The 17423-nt window shown below is 36.3% G+C and overlaps 1 protein-coding gene across 4 annotated transcripts in view; it reads right to left on the minus strand.

Annotated features, from left to right (window-relative positions):
- The window catches only part of KIAA0586 (KIAA0586 ortholog), a 136655-nt gene that overhangs the window by 35660 nt on the left and 83572 nt on the right, over positions 1–17423 (minus strand). For all 4 annotated transcript variants that reach the window (XM_068963018.1, XM_068963013.1, XM_068963010.1 and 1 more), the window contains 3 exons: positions 14007–14181; positions 5023–5177; positions 1235–1343 (listed from right to left, as the gene is read on the minus strand). In XM_068963018.1, the coding sequence (XP_068819119.1) occupies positions 1235–1343; positions 5023–5177; positions 14007–14181 (439 nt within the window). The remainder of the gene's footprint in view (positions 1–1234; positions 1344–5022; positions 5178–14006; positions 14182–17423) is intronic.

Raw genomic sequence — 17423 nt, forward strand, 5'->3', positions numbered from 1 at the left:
GAAACTGAAAACAATGTCACTTTCCTAAAGAAATTTACCTTTAAAATATTCCGAAATATATTTTCCTTATCAGCTGAGAAAAATGATCATTTTATTACATACAACCTTCTCCAAGGAGATAAAATTCATCTATACATTTAAGAAATTATATATTTTTTTAGAAAACTAAATTAAATATACAGTCATTGGCCATGAGTGGTAACAGAATTCAGTAGGACATCAGGCAGTTCTGATACTATCTGAGACATATTCCTTTGCTCGTATCTACATAGTTATGATTTAATACAATAAAGAAAGTTTTACAGGCAATTTTCCATAGGGTTCTAAAATATAATATCAACATAATAACTAACATTATTGTACCATTGTTAAGTTTAAAAAAGTGGTCAGGAGGGCAAAGTTCTGAAAAGCTGGAGCAAGAAAGGAAGAGAAAACAAACAGAAAAGTAAAAACATAAATAACAATCTTAAGCTCTTTCTCATTTAGGTCTTCCTCAAAATGCCAAATGGCTAGTTACCTTTGCAATTAGACTGGCATTCAATACATGAGCTAAAAAAAACCCCACAAATACAAAAGCAAAAAAAAAAATTCTACTGCTCAAAATACTCCTAACACTTTTGCAGATAGAATTTTTAAACAAAAAAATCTTAATTTCTACTGCCAAATTTCAGAATTTAAGTTATATAAAATTTAAATGACTAAGAAGCAAGAAGGCAAACAAGGCAACCTTGTAGAAACATAAAGACAACATCAAAATGCTGTGATACTGAGTATAGAATTATTCAGCCACATCATTTTGTTAAACAATACAGAAAAGTTCATTCATATGACAGCATTTAACATGAGAGTCCTTTGTTTCATAAGTTGTACCTGTTAATCAAATCACCACACAATATAAACAGCCTTTACAAAGCTCCTGAATATCCATAACTGCTGCCTTGTTACAGATTTGTACATAAAAAGATACTGACATTCAATTGTACAAGAACCAAAAAATAAGATTAAAAGAAAAATACTACCTAAGAGTTTTTAAAATCTATTAGAAATAGCATTTACTGATAAAAAAAAACTAACATATATATACTCAAATACAGGATGAGAGTCTTAATCCCAATGGACTAAATGTGAAAAAATAAGATAACAGAGATAAGACATATAAAAGTAAAGAATTCTCATTATGTATTTGTTCAGTATCACAAGTATCAAACTACTATTACAAGAAAACTAGTCTTACCTTGCTGCTGTGAAAGTGAAATATCAGATTTATTTCTTACACGTATTAAACGACTTTGAATTGGCTTGTGTTCAACTTGCTTAACATCTTGGTCTTGCTTTTGTTGGTACTAAAGAATTAAAGATATGAAGTTATAATATTTTTAAGTTACTTTTAAAAGATCTGAGCAATTATTTATGTGTTTATTATATAAAATTTGAACATTATGCATGCTTTCTAAGTACCAGATGGGTAATGGAGTACATATTACAAAAGAAAAGAGATTACAAATAAAATCTTTCAAAAGATTTGGATAATATACAGATTTCAAATATGCAAATAGCTTCTATTTCTTACTAGAGAATTCAGAGCTACTTATAAATCAACTATTCTAGATACATACGTGATGGATTTAGACAGGATAAAAACTTAATTTGGCCGTACTTCCATATAACTATTTTTGCATAAAATGAAAATCTGCATAATGTACTGCAATTTTCAAAAAGCTTTTATATATAATAACATCATTTAATTCTCACCAGTGTTGAGGAGGTATTATTATCCTTTGTCACTCAAGAAATGTATATTCTACCATAAGCCTCATCATCTCTTTTCCTTACTACAATCTAATCAAATTTAAAATTTTCAGTAGTAAAATTCCTTCACAATCACACTTTACAAATTGTGACGAATTTAGCCATTCTTTCTTTCCTGTTTTATAAGTCTAGTTATGAATGAGTCTCTAAGAACAGCTACCAGCTACAATTTGACAGAAACTTAAGATGTCTCTGAACTCTTATCAAAATACAAGCAGAGAAGAATCTGAAACCTATCCACATGGACTCAAATGTAACCACTCCAGTTCTGGCAGGTACCTATTTATCTACAGGTAAGAATGAGCAGTTTCAAGCTGCAATCGTCACAACTAGCCTTACCGCTGGTCTTTTAAGTTTACAGCCTTTGTTATGTAGGTTTCTGCCCTGAAGGAAATATTATTTTGATATGTATTTTTAAGATGAGTACTATGACTATCTTGGGCCACTTCAACTTGAACCTTCCTATGAACCTTCCTATTGATTGCCTCCCTTAACCACAGAGTACTGTGGGGCTTCCCAGGTGACTCAGTGGTAAACAACCTGCCTACCAATGCAGGAGACTCAGGAGATGCAGGTTTGATTCCTGGATCAGGAAGATCCCCTGGAGAAAGAAACGGCAACCCATTCCGGTATTCTTGCCTGGAGAATCCCATGGACAGAGGAGCCTGGCAGGCTATAGTCCGGGGGATCACAAAGAGGTGAGCATGCACGCATGCAGATTATGGAGCTAAATTGCTTGTATTCAAATCTGGGTAAGGCATTACCTAGCTTTGACTCAGGGTAAGTTACTTAATGCCCAAATATCTTGATTTCCTCATTCATAAAATGGGGATGATAATAATAATTACCTCAGTAGGTTGTTGTAAGGATTAAATGAGTTAAATAGAACAGCATCCAGTTGAGTATAAGCACTAGAAATAAGTTTATGCTATTATTATCACCAGTCTATTTTTCCTTTAATAAAGGAAATCTAAGAAATGAATTTTTTTGAAGCCATTCTAATGGTAACACTTTGCAGTTTTATTTTAAAACAGGCCAATAAATAAAGGAAAGCAATCTTTCTTTTATTTTTTAAATATCTTTATTGAGGTACAATTGATAGACAATAAACAGCATATATTTCAAGTGTACCATTTGCTAAATTTTGACATATGTATATACTCAAGAAGTGATCATCACAATCAAGATACTATGATGAATAAATCCATCAGTCTCAAAAGTTTATTCATAACCCTCTGTATTCCTTCCTATAACTACAGATTAGCTTGCATCATCTAGAATTTTATATAAGTGGAATCATAAAGTACGCACTCTTATTTGGGTGTGGGTTCTGGCTTTTTCCCCCGCAACATAACTCTTATGAAATCATCTGTGTTACTGTAGGTATCAGCAGTCCATGGCTTCTTCTTGCTAAATAGTATTCCATCTTACAGATATGCCAAAACGTGTACATTTAGCAACTTGTGGACATTTGTGTGTGTAAAGTTTTTGCTGTTGTTTAGTCACTAAGTCGTGTCCGACTCTTTTGTGACAACACGGATGGCAGCTGTCAGGCTCCTCTGTCTGTGAATTTCCTAGGCAAGAACACTGGAGTGGGCTGCCATTTCCTTCTTGGAGGGATCTTTCTGACCCAGGGATGGAAAATGGCTATCAACATTCATGTGTGAGTCTTTGTGTAGACATGTTTTAGTTTCTCTTGGGTAAATAAATACTTAGAAGTGAAATGTCTGGGTCATATGGTAGGTGTATGTTTTACTTTTTTAAGACATTGCTAAACTGTTTTCCAAAGCAGTTGAATCATATTACATTCCCACAGCAGTGGGAGTTTAAGTGCTTTACACTTGCCAAAATTTGGCTTGTTAGCCTTTCTAATTTTAGATGTTCTAATGGGTGTGTAGTAGCATTTCATTGTGGTTTTAATTGGCATTTTCCTAATGATTACTTGATGTTGAAAATCTTTTTATGTGCTCACTTCTTTGGGTAAAGTATCTATCCAAAGATTTCATCCATTTTTTAATTGGATTGTTCTCTCAATATTGAATTCTGAGTTCCCTATATATCCTGGATATAAGCTTTTTATCAGATAAGTGATTTGCAAATATCTTCTCCCAATCTGTAGCTTGTCTTCTCATTCGGAGAATGGCATTGAAACATGTACACTATCATGTAAGAATCGAATCGCCAGTCTATGTCCGATGCAGGATACAGCATGCTTGGGGCTGGTGCATGGTGATGACCCAGAGAGATGTTATGGGGAGGGAGGTGGGAGGGGGGTTCATGTTTGGGAACGCATGTACACCCGTGGTGGATTCATGTCAATGTATGGCAAAACCGATACAGTATTGTAAAGTAAAATAAAGTAAAAATAAAAATTAAAAAAAAGAAAAAAAGAAAAAAAAAACAGTGTGTCTTAAAGCAAAGTTCTTAATTTTTGATAAGACCAGTTTATTAATTTTTTTCTTTCATGGACAGAGTTTTTGGTGCCATTTTTGCCTAGCCCAAGGCCACAAACAACTTTTATTTTATTACAGAAGTGACTAACAGATATTTATTCATTATTAGTTTTTTCCTGATCTTTATTTGGTCATAGGTCATTAATATTAAACCCAACATAACAGTGTATTCCATAAACAATCTTTATCTTATAGATTTTTGGCTTTCATCTGCAACACCCTGCAATGCTATATAGTACCATACCATGACTATTTATTGAATAAATTAATCCACAATGAGAAACATTGTAATAGCATTGTAATTAAATGCTATTGCATTTAATTTAACATGAGCATTCTTTTTTTTTTACATCTTGGAGAGTATCCTATTTTTTCAGTACACAAGAATTCACGAATTTTAATATAATAAATATTTACTGAATACCTACTATGCACAAACTAGTTATTGCATGGGAATATAGAGCACAGCTATCTACCTAGGTAACAGGCATTTTTATATACATTATTTCTAATTTTTAATTTAAAGACAAGGAAATTAAAGCTTAGAAATAAGCTATGTATGTATTCAAGGTCCCAGCTAGAAGTTGGATAAGCTAAGATTTATAGCCAAGTTTGAGTCAGTTAAAAAAAAAGAAAAGAAAAAAGGAGGCATGATTCGAGGCTGTCTGATTCCAGAGACTGTGCTCTTGATAGTGTACCATGCTAAGGCAATACTGTTACCATTCTGATTTAAGTAAAGTACAAGTACTTAATTGGGTACCTGAGGAAAGTCTTCAGTGGCTTCTGATAATTTAACATCACTTTCTTGTGCTGTCAGAAGTGTCGTGGGAAGAGTAACGGGAGGGTCTGGCTGCAACTCCAATTCTCCCAAACTCATTGGACCATGACTAGCACATAAATCTTCATAAACAGCATCTGCTATCAAATAAGTAAACAAAAAGTTAAAACAAACTATTTCTTAAAGGAAGAAAAATTGGCTAAAATTACCCATATTTCTCAGCTGCTGAATTAGAAATAGAAATACGTCAACAGAAAATGCCTGTCACCAAGCCTTCATTGCAATTAAAACCAAAGCTCAGAGCAAATTCAAAAAGTACCTACGTTCAAACATATCTATGGATTATTCTAGGGTTCCAGTCAGCAAGTTGTTTATGCAGCCCCCACACAACACCCACTCTTACATACCAACTCCCAACCCTCCAGAATACCTTTTTGGTCAATAAAAGTCAATAGAATACTTTCTATCTAAAATGTAATCTTAAAGCAAAGGACAATTTCCTGACTAGAAAATGTTGACATTGCTTAGCTCTGCTCTGTAGATATTTTTCTTCAAACAATCAAGCTCCTCTTTTCCTCATCCAAATGACATCTCAATCAAATCAATAAAAAGAAGACAATATGAACAGAAACAAGTATTTATCTAATAACATCACTGTACATTTATATTGCACTTTAAACTCCAAGCACTTTCACATACATGATCTCATTTAATTTGAATCTCACAATCATTCTGTAAGGTAAGGAGATCAGATAATTTTATAATTGTCTTTCACTGACAAAGCTAAGGCTCAAGAAAGTTAACCAATTGTTCAAAAATCAGAATTCTAGTTAACAGGTGTATAGGAACTAAAATCCTCATCTTTCAACTCCTACTCACTGTTTCTTATTTCACATTCTTGCTAAATTATTTCTCAGAAAATTCTGCTTTTCCTAATTAATGGTCATCTTTTAAATACAGCACAGTATGGTCTATCTCATTTTAATCAACAGAAATAGACCTGAAGCTCTACACATAAACTGAATTGTTTCAAATGAAATGATACTTTAAAACCCCACAGATATTATGTTCCACTTACAGGTAGTCTGTGGAAAATTTCTTAGGTATAGTAAATAATCACTCTATTTTTTACATTAATCTGTATTTTTAGATAAGTGAAAGTTGCTCAGTTGTGTCTGACTCTTTGCAACCCCATGGACTGTATACAGTTCATGGAATTCTCCAGGCCAAAATACTGGAGTGGGTACCTTTCCCTTTGTTGGGATCTTCCCAACCCAGGGATTGAACCCAGGTCTCCCACATTGCAGGCAGATTCTTTACCAGCTGAGCCACAGTAAGTTTTACATAAAGTTATAAGAAAAACATAACCTGACAGGGGAAGAACTTAAGTAGGTAATTCACAGAAGAGCAAATTCAAATAATCATCAAATATAAACTCACCAGGAGTCAGTCATATGTTTATACTTTAATTGACAAAAATAAAAAAGATAATAAAAATAATATCTGGCAGGGATACAGGGGAAAGGTTGTAATATATTACTGATAAAGATAAATTAGTTTAAACCTTTAAGACAGCAACTTGGCATTTCTATTTTAAAATTTAAAATATATTTTCCCTTGGACCTGTTATTTCTGGGAAACTACTCCCTAAATGTAAAATGCAGCAATGTGTTAGACTCTTTGTGACCCCATGGACTGTAGCCTGCCAGGCTGCTCTGTCCATGGGATTCCCCAGGCAAGAATACTGGAGTGGGTTGACATTTCCTTCTCCAATGTGAGGCTATACATGAGTGAATATTTACTCTAGCATTGTTTATAGTGGGGGGAAATGGTAATAAAGTAAACATTCATCAATAGAGCAATGACTAAAAAAATTACTGGAAATCCACACTGAAAGGTTTTATGCAGCCCATAAAAAGAATGAATTTAAGTAATACTAGTTGACCTGGAGTAATTTCCATAGGGTTTCCTGGGTGAAAACAAAATGCACGATATAATCTCAACTTGAAAAATGACAACAAATACACACACACCGTACGTACCTATCATATATAATTATATGCAGAAGGGAAAAAACCTAAAAGGTTACATATCAGAATCTTAACATGTGTTACCTGAGATAAGGCATAAAGTGGGACAGGAAAAAATGTGAGGAGGAGGGGTAGATGAAGAACATTCAAAAAAAAAGAATCTATACTTTAAAGTAATATATAATATAATCACATTTTATTTTTATATAAAATGATATGTGGCTGACACATGGGTGTAATGAAAAAATTAATTGCAAAGACAAGATAGACTGTGATAAAAGAAAAAAATTATATGTAGAAACCCAGAAAGTGTATAAACAAACATCTCCCCAAAGCATTAAAAGTGCATAATAACTCTCCGCTCGTAAAACACTCTATCACTTAACCTTTATTTACTGATTATGCTACCGTCTCTGCTAGATGACAGAGCTACGACAGCAGACAAGATAAAGTCCCCACTCTCAAGTGAGATTACAAATCAGTGTGCTAAGAGCAACACCAGGCAGCTGACATTAGAGGACTACACAGAATATCTGACGGTATCGAACTCAGCGATAAGGGGTCAGGCAAGGATTCCACAGCAGCAATGACAACAATGTTGCATTAGCTACGTCACTTCTAAAAATTACACTCATTGAGTATAATTATGTTAGTTATCCCTTTTTAAGAGGGATGCTCAAAGGATTATTCCATTCAAGTCAAATTTAATTAATTATAACTTGAAATCCCTCATTTTATTTTTCTAGAATACTATTGCTTTGAAAAAGCAGTCTGCTTGAATCGCCAGTGCCAGCAGCAGCTTTGGTTCTTGCATGTCTAGTAAGTTATTCCATTTGTATGAAACCCAAAGGCACCTCAAATTCCACTCATTCTTATTTCCTCCTAATTCTATCTCTCCTCCATACCTCCTCTCTCCCTCAGTGAATGGAGATACCAACTATCTAATCATTCTAGCCAGAAACCTGGAGATTTCTTAGACCTTCTCTTCTTTTGCATTTCTCATATCCAAACTAAGTCTTGTCTACTCTCCTTCTCAAATGTCTACCAAATCTCCCTTTTTATACTTTCCTGCTTCTCAATAATGACTCACCAAGTTTACGATAACTGTCTCAGCTAGAGGTTCCTTGCCTTCAGCCTTAATTCTCTCCAGTCTATCCATCACACTGCACCTCACATATTCTTGCCAAATAAAAGGCAAATTTGATCATTTCACTCATTTATATATAATCCTTAATGGATCTGTGGATATTATAAAGCATTCAGAATTGATAGAAATTCACAAATGACTTTTCCATGGGAATAAATATAAAGCAAGATTGGAATTATTTTCCATTTTGCACACAAATAAATCTCTACTATCTTACAGTAAATCTAAAGACCACTGGATGTTATCATCTATATCTACCTGGCTTCTGCTAACTGGTCCAACTTCATTACATCCTAAGCTTTAAATCAGTAACAAAGTACTTACATTTCCCTGCTTAAGTTTCTTTGTCCTTTCAACTTCTCCCCTTCTCTTACTATGTCTTCTGCCATGAAGGTTTCTCCTACACTTACTACACAGCAAATGCCTATTCATCACTGAGAACTCATTTCAAGTAAGCTCCTCACATATAATGTCTTTCTTGATTGCCCTCCCCAGATTCAGTTGACCTGTACCCCCAACCCTATTTGGACTGCTTTACCACAATAACCTATTGCATGTTTTTGGTTTCTCATATACTATCTCTACTAGAGAAAAAATTCACTAAGAATAAGGCGTTATCAGGTTTTATGTTCCTACCACTTAGAATACACTTAGAGCAGAGCAAGCAATCAAAAAATATTTTCTGAATAAGTAAATGAACAAACTGGAACATGTTTATCACATTTCATAGTCTGCCTAATTCCTCTAATATTCAGTTTCGCATTGGCTCTTCCGGGAAACCTCCTCTGAGCCCTCATGTGTGGGTTTTTCCTCCTCTGCGCTCCCAGAGCAGCCTGTGTTGTTGCATTAATCAACAATATTATAATTGTTGTCTCACATTATCCTACATGAGTTTGTAAACTTCCTGGAGAGCAGACAGCTATTACCTCTGCTTCTCAAAACCCTTATTTAGTACATGCAGGTATTCAGTGCATTTTCTGAGTAAATGAACAGTTATAATTGGTAGTAAATCTCAGACTCCTCAGAGTTTGTTCAAAATACTAGTTCACATTTTAGGGTTCTTAAAACAATTCTTCAAACCTTATTTAGCATCTTTTTGTTATTCAACCCAACCTGAGAGCCTCAGAATTAGAAACAGTGGTATAGGACTAAGAGTTGCAAATAGGATACTTTCTGAAAATGAGCAGAAGTGGGGACAGGCGAGGTAAGAACAAATGAGCCTCTGTAAACAAATCTATTAGAAATCAACATGAAAGGCATGAGATTAGACAGTAGCAGAAATAATGATACATGGGACTCATTCTTCTACAATAACCATAATGCAACATTCAGAAAACAAAGATCATGGCATCCGGTCCCATCACTTCATGGGAAATAGATGGGGAAACAGTGGAAACAGTGTCAGACTTTATTTTTGGGGGCTCCAAAATCACTGCGGATGGTGACTGCAGCCATGAAATTAAAAGATGCTTACTCCTTGGAAGAAAAGTTATGACCAACCTAGATAGCATATTCAAAAGCAGAGACATTGCTTTGCCGACTAAGGTCCGTCTAGTCAAGGCTATGGTTTTTCCTGAGGTCATGTATGGATGTGAGAGTTAGACTGTGAAGAAGGCTGAGCGCTGAAGAATTGATGCGTTTGAACTGTGGTATTGGAGAAGACTCTTGAGAGTCCCTTGGACTGCAAGGAGATCCAACCAGTCCATTGTGAAGGAGATCAGCCCTGGGATTTCTTTGGAAGGAATGATGCTAAAGTTGAAGCTCCAGTACTTTGGCCACCTCATGCGAAGAGTTGACTGATTGGAAAAGACTCTGATGCTGGGAGGGATTGGGGGCAGGAGAAGAAGGGGACAACCGAGGATGAGATGGCTGGATGGCATCACGGACTTGATGGACTTGAGTCTGAGTGAACTCCGGGAGATGGTGATGGACAGGGAGGCCTGGCGTGCTGCGATTCATGGGGTTGCAAAGAGTTGGACACGACTGAGTGACTGAACTGAACTGAACAAAATACTTAAAACAAGAGGGACAAACTAGTCCTCTATAGGTACCTTTTTTTAAGGCAACTGTGTTTAATTTCTGGTTCTATTAAATGCATTTGAGAAGTTATTTTTACCTTCTCCAAAACAGTATCATATGTCAAGCATAGTGCTAACTACTTTATATACAAGAGCTGACTCATTTGAAAAGACCCTGATGCTGGGAAAGATTGAGGGCAGGAGGAGAAGGGGACGATGGAGGATGAGATGGTTGGATGGCATCACTGACTCAATGGACATGGGTTTGGGAAGACTCCAGGAGTTGGTGATGGACAGGGAAGCCTGGCGTGCTGCGGTTCATGGGGTCACAAAGAGTCGGACATGACTGAGCGACTGAACTGACTGACTGACCTCTAATAACCTTATGAGGCAGATACTATTTGTGATAAGCAGCTTCCACTATGGCCCCCTAACAATTTTCTCCTGGTATTCAGATCTTTCTGTAATTCCCTGCTATATTATTCCAGGATTGGTCTTTGCTATTAACTGAATGTGGCAGAAGTGATGACATGTCACTTCTGACTTTAGGTTATAAAAGACACCATGGGCTTCCATCTTGGGTGCTCACTGTGTCTCAGATCATCCACTCTGGGAAAAGTGAACTGCTATGTCATGAACAGCATAACAGTAAGGCTCACGTGGTAAGGAACTGAGGCATCTTGCCAACAGTCATGTGAATGAGCTTGGAAAGCAGATCCTCCAGCCCCAGCTGAAGTCCTCAGATGATGGCAGCTCCAGCCATCAGATTAACTACACCCCATGAGAGATCCTGGGAACCACGCAGCTACGCCACTCCTAGATTCCTGGTTTTCAAAACTGTGAGAGATAATAAATACTTCCTGTCTTCATCTGCTAAACTTTGGGGTAATTTATTACATGGAAATAGATAACTAGTACATTAATATTATCTCTACTTGATAGATGAAGAAACTTGGGCTCAGAAGATTAAGTTACTTGCCCAAAAATACAGATCTGGAATTTGAAATGATTTCCGAAACTTCAAAAGCTCAAGCTCTTAGCCACTCTGTTATACTGACTCATCTACATACTTAATCTAATGCCACATTCAGTTCAGTTCAGTCACTCAGTCATGTCCGACTGTTTGCGACCCCATGAACTACAGCACACCAGGCTTCCCTGTCTATCACCAACTCCCTGAGTCCACCAAAACCCATGTTCATTAAGTTGGTGATGCCATCTAATCACCTCATCCTCTGCTGTCCCCTTCTCCTTCTGCCCTCAATCTTTCCCAGCATAAGGGTCTTTTCAAAGGAGTCAGCTATTTACATCAGGTGGCCAAAATACTGGAGTTTCAGCTTCAATATCAGTCCTTCCAATGAACACTCAGGACTGATGATCTTTAGGATGGACTGGTTGGATCGCCTTGCAGTCCAAGGGACTCTCAAGAGTCTTCTCCAAAAGCATCAACTCTGTGGCGCTCAGCTTTCTTTATAGTCCAATTCTCACATCCATACATGACCACTGGAAAAACCATAGCCTTGACTAGATGGGCCTTTATTGACAGAGTAATGTCTCTGCTTTTTAATATGCTGTCTAGGTTGATCATAACTTTCCTTCCAAGGAATAAGCATCTTTTAATTTCATGGCTGCAATCATCATCTGCAATGATTTTGGAGCCCCCCCAAAATAAAATCAGCCACTGTTTCCACTGTTTCCCCATCTAATTTGCCATGAAATTATTATTGTTTTCAATTCAATTAAATAAATATCTACAGAGTACCTACAATTAAAAATGTACTGGTCTGTAGGTAACCAGCTAGATGATACCATAAGGAGGGGCTGAATAGGATACATCTTAATGGATTTTATTCTGTAACAATTCAGTAAGTACCTCTTTGTTCACAAGTACCAAGCAGCTCTCAAGTGATCTGTGAGAGCCATCTAGTGTCGATTCTATTTAATCACAATCTGCACAGTTAGCTGGATACAGATATAGAATTCGTATTTTATACTACTTTGAACCCTAATTTAAAATACTGAAACATGTATATCATCATATAAGAAACGAATCGCCAGTCCAGGTTCGATACAGGATGCTTGGGGCTGGTGCACTGGGATGACCCGGAGGGATGGTACAGGGAGGAAGTGGGAGGGGGGTTCAGGATGGGGAAACACGTATGCCCGTGGCAGATTCATGTTGATGTGTGGCAGAACCAATACAATATTGTAAAGTAATTAGCCTCCAATTAAAATAAATAAATTTAAATTAAATAAATAAATAAAATCAATACTCTTACTATGTGCATAAAATAAATAATTCAAATATTAATTTATTTATTCCCATGGAAAATTCAGTCTTGAGGGCCTCTCATTTCTGAACGATAAGGTGGAAAGCTTAATATAAAACTGACAGTCTAAATACTCTACACCAATGTATTTCTTTCTGATTTCTGGCAAATCTGCATGACTTCAGAAGTTCTTTTCATTTAAGAGACTGCAATAATAAACATGAGATTATCAATAAATGAGAATACAGTTGATCCTCATTACTCTGAAGATTTCATTTCTACAAATCCACCTGATAAAATTTACTTGCAACCCTGAAATCAACACTCACAGCACATGCAACTTGTGGACATGCATGCATGCATACAGCAATGAAAACCTGAATCACCCTACACACAACTCAGCAGATGAGGCTGAACACAGGCTGCTCTGCTTTCTTATCAGCTCTTATACTGTGAACAAGTATCTTTTTTGCTGTCTATTTAGTGACAGGTTTTCCACATTCTTATATGTTTTGTTGGTGATTTTGCTCTTTAAAATGGCCCCAAAACATAGTGCAGAAGTGCTCTTTAGTGTTCCAAAGTGCAAAAAGCTTTGATGGGCCTTACAGAAAAAACATATGTGATAGGTAAGTTTCATTCAGGAATGAGTTATAGTGCTGTTGCTCATGAGAATCAGTGTTAATGAATCAACAGTGTATATTAAATAAGTGCCTTTAAATAGAAATATACATAAAGCAAGGTTATATATTGTCAAAAATGTTGTATATATATTAATAATAAATATAAATATAATATACAGGCTCATAGGAACCTAACCCAGTATTTCCTCTAGGAAGAGTGGCTCAGTATTTCCTAATTCAGTTTTTGTGGTGTCTCTATTATAGGACCTAATGAGAATCAACTACATATACCAGAAATGATATTCTCTATTCTACTCCCATTCTCAAACTGTTATAGCAAAAAGTTTAGTTAACAAAGTTTCAAAATAACACTGAGTGCACTGAGTTCTGAGTCAGAAATTCCTACAGCATAAAAAGTGAACTTCTACAGTATTACCTAATTAAACATTGTCCTACACAAGATGTTATGTGAGTTTTCATGTGCTAGTTATCTTTTTCCCAATATACATTAAACTAAATAATATCACTACTAAAAATCTTAAGTAGACATGCACATATTACCAAAACTATCTCATGCCCCACCCAGAGATTCATGTACCAACAATGTTACATGAATCACATTTGGGGAAACATTGCTATATATAGAAAAAGTCATGATCAAACTTTTCAATTGTGAATACCCTTTTAAATAAAGAAGGTTTGCAAGCTTCTACCTGAAAACAGTTATGCTTTCCTTAATTCAGAGTAGGAACAGTACTGTAAATTATAATACAAAACAGAATATAGCATTCAACATGAAAACAGTACAAAGAGAGTGTGATGGGATTCAAAGTAAATATTCTAACAGACACTACATCAGGAAGGAGTATTCTGGCGAATACCTGCAACCGTGTCACATTGCTGAGATGATGGCTTCAGAGCACATTTTGCATCTGAGGACTCGGCCCTAGCCACAGGCTGCTGCGCGTGCGCGGAAAGTCCCATGAAGACGCTCTCTGCTGCTGCTGCTGTCAGCCTCTGTCCTTCACTAAGCTCACCCACACTGTTTTCCAAGTCCTGTAAAAAGTAGAAACCATTGTTATAAACATCACATTAAAATCAAGTCAAAACAAAAAATATCTGTCAAATGGATCAGGATGTAGACCACCTGATTGAAAAGTATTTTGGAAAGTGCTTTTCAAGCCACATACACATTACATGAAAGTTAGTTTAATAAGATACCTAAGTGTAGGCTTTGCTTTTCTTATGAAGTATTTCTTCTGAAGTTAAATACCCATTATCTGTTTATTCAACCTCCAAATTAGACAGCAATAAAACACACCAGGAATTTTTTATTATTTAAAACACTAAATGCTGGCACACAACCTAAACTGCTTATACAGTTTAAAATTAGAAAATAGAAATTTTACCTCTTGTTCTTTCTGAATGAAAATCAGCTAAAGTTGTTAGAATGAAGTTTATAATGAAACACTTGCTGAAAATGTACAGAAAGTACAAATATGCTTCTTTACCAAATAAATAAAGTAAAAACTTTAAAAATGATGTGTTAAAATTCTTTCTGTGTTAAAAACTAGATGACCTAATCACAAGCACATGTTGTGACTTGGAGATATTCTAATTAATGAGTTTACTAATCAAGAACTGAATAAAAATTCCACTATATGAACGCTCTCATATTTTTTATTTAAAAGGAGTTTAATTTCAACCACGGGCTTTTTAAAAAAAAAAAACTAGAATATATGAAGAAATCACTGCTGAAACATCTTTGATGACTGTTGACTACAAAATAAAATCTAACTGCTTAGCTCATCATTCACAATTTTCTACAATTTACCCTAATTATCCTCTACAGATTTATAGCTCCCCTTATTCTGTAATCTGACTTTTCTTAAAGAATATCAATGGCTCAACATCCTTTAAACAGGAAAAGACTGTTTTTTAATTAATATGAAACCCTTGGAGATTCTTTGTCAGAGTATAGGATGATGGCAGACACGTTTTTCTTAGAAATATTTCACAGGACCTATATTACTCTACCGCTACCATACAAATGCTGTGCAATATACAGTACCTTCTCTTTGATGAACATTTTCAAGGGTACTTGTAACTGCTAAATTACCTAACACCTTAATACTCTGTGGAAGATTTAGCTTCCCTATTCACACAACGCTGTAATACCACATAAGCATTTATCATTTTTATGTCATACTCAAATCTCAGAGTCACGTCAACTCTGTTAGTTTATCTATAATCTACAGTAGTACACCTAGCCCATCCACATAAATGCACAAAATGCAGTCCTGTCCTCAGACTGCTCTCACTGACCAGATGCTCCCTCTGGGCAAAGAGTAGCAACAAAGAATGGCTACTATTTTCTTACCAAAGCAGTATTTTAACTCACAAATATATCATTATTACTAGTTCTTATTACAAACAAATGTTTAATACATAGGAGAACACATTTAATGTCAATCACTGTTAATCAGACTGGCAAAAATTTAAGATTAAAAATACATAATGAGGTGTCAGAATCTCATAAAGTTGAAAAGCAGTGCTTTAGATTCTGTTTAAATTATAAATGCCTGTGCCTTCTGAGTAAGTTCCACCCCTTGTTATCTTCTATCAGTTCAGTTCAGTTCAGTTCAGTCACCCAGTAGTGTCCGACTCTTTGTGACCCCATGGACTGCAGCATGCCAGGCCTCCCTGTCCATCACCAATTCCTGGAGCTTACTCAAACTCATGTCCATAGAGTCAGTGATGCCATCCAACCATCTCATCTGTTGTCCCTTTCTCCTCCTGCCTTCAATCTTTCCCAGCATCAGGGTCTTTTCAAATGAGTTGGTTCTTCATATCAGGTGGCCAAAGTATTAGAACTTTAGCTTCAGCATCAGTCCTTCCAATGAATATTCAGGACTGATTTCCTTTAGGATTGACTGATTTAATCTCCTTGCAGTCCAAGGGACGCTCAAGAGTCTTCTCCAACACCACAGCATCAGTTCTTTGGTGCTCAGCTTTCTATATAGTCCAAAATTCACATCCATACATGACCACTGGAAAAACTTAGCTTTGACTAGACAGACCTTTGTTGGTAATGTAACATCTCTGCTTTTTAATATGCTGTCTAGGTTGGTCATAGCTTTTCTTCCGAGGAGCAAGTGTCTTTTAATTTCATGGCTGCAGTCACCATCTGCAGTGATTTTGGAGCTCTCCATAATTAAGTCTCTCACTGCTTCCATTGTTTCCCCATCTATTGGCCATGAAGTGATGGGATTGATTGCCATGATCTGAGTTTTCTGAATGTTGAGTTTTAAGCCACCTTTTTCACTCTCCTCTTTCACTTTCATCAAGAGGCTCTTTAGTTCCTCTTCGCTTTCTGGCATAAGGGTGGTGTCACCTGCATATCTGAGGTTATTTTTATTTCTCCTGACAATCTGGATTCCAGTTTGTGCTTTAGCCAGCTCGGCATTTCACCTGATGTACTCTGCATATAAGTTAAATAAGTAGGGTGACAATATATAGCCTCGATGTACTCCTTTCCCAATTTGGAACCAGCTATTGGTCCATGTCCAGTTCTAACTGTTGCTTCTTGACCTGCATACAGATTTCTCAGGATGCAGGTAAGGTGGTCTGGTAGAGAGGCAATTTCTCATGGTACAATAAAAGGATTTTATTCTTTTCATAGTTTGGAGAGAGAAAAATTGCAATCAGCCTAAAAATTCTTCAGTAGGAGAATAAACTAGGGCATACTACATGGTAGATAAAAAGGATATGGTATGTCTTTTAGGATTTAGTTAAATTTTAAGAATCAGATGGCAGAATAACACATATACATACCTCAAAATTATCCACACATGAGCATACACACACACACGGGCAAATGTTTAGATGCTTAGAAAAAATCTGGAAAGGATAATCTTCCAACTTCTGGGCTTCTGGTCTAGCCAAGATGACACACTAACAAAGGCTGCCAGCTCCCTGTCCCCAAAAGTGTTGGAGTAACTACAGAAGTGAGAAGCAGCCATGGATTCTGAGAATTAAGTAAAAACTGTGAAAAAACACTGGGAAAGACCAACTGCTAGCTAGACCTGGTGTGTGTGGGGAAAAAAGGGCTGCAACCCGTGGAGGAAGGTGGCTACAGGGGGCGCAGTGAGAAGAATGACTGATATAAAGAGCTGCTGTCATTTCCTCTTTGCCTCATTAACTGGAAATCATCACTGCTTACACCTTAACCATGAAGATCTTGGCAACAGTCTGGGCTGCAGATACTAGTGCCCCAGAGTAATGATGTCAGGGAGCAT

The sequence above is a fragment of the Capricornis sumatraensis genome, chromosome 2 (assembly GCF_032405125.1).
Source record: "Capricornis sumatraensis isolate serow.1 chromosome 2, serow.2, whole genome shotgun sequence".
Lineage (NCBI taxonomy): Eukaryota > Metazoa > Chordata > Mammalia > Artiodactyla > Bovidae > Capricornis > Capricornis sumatraensis.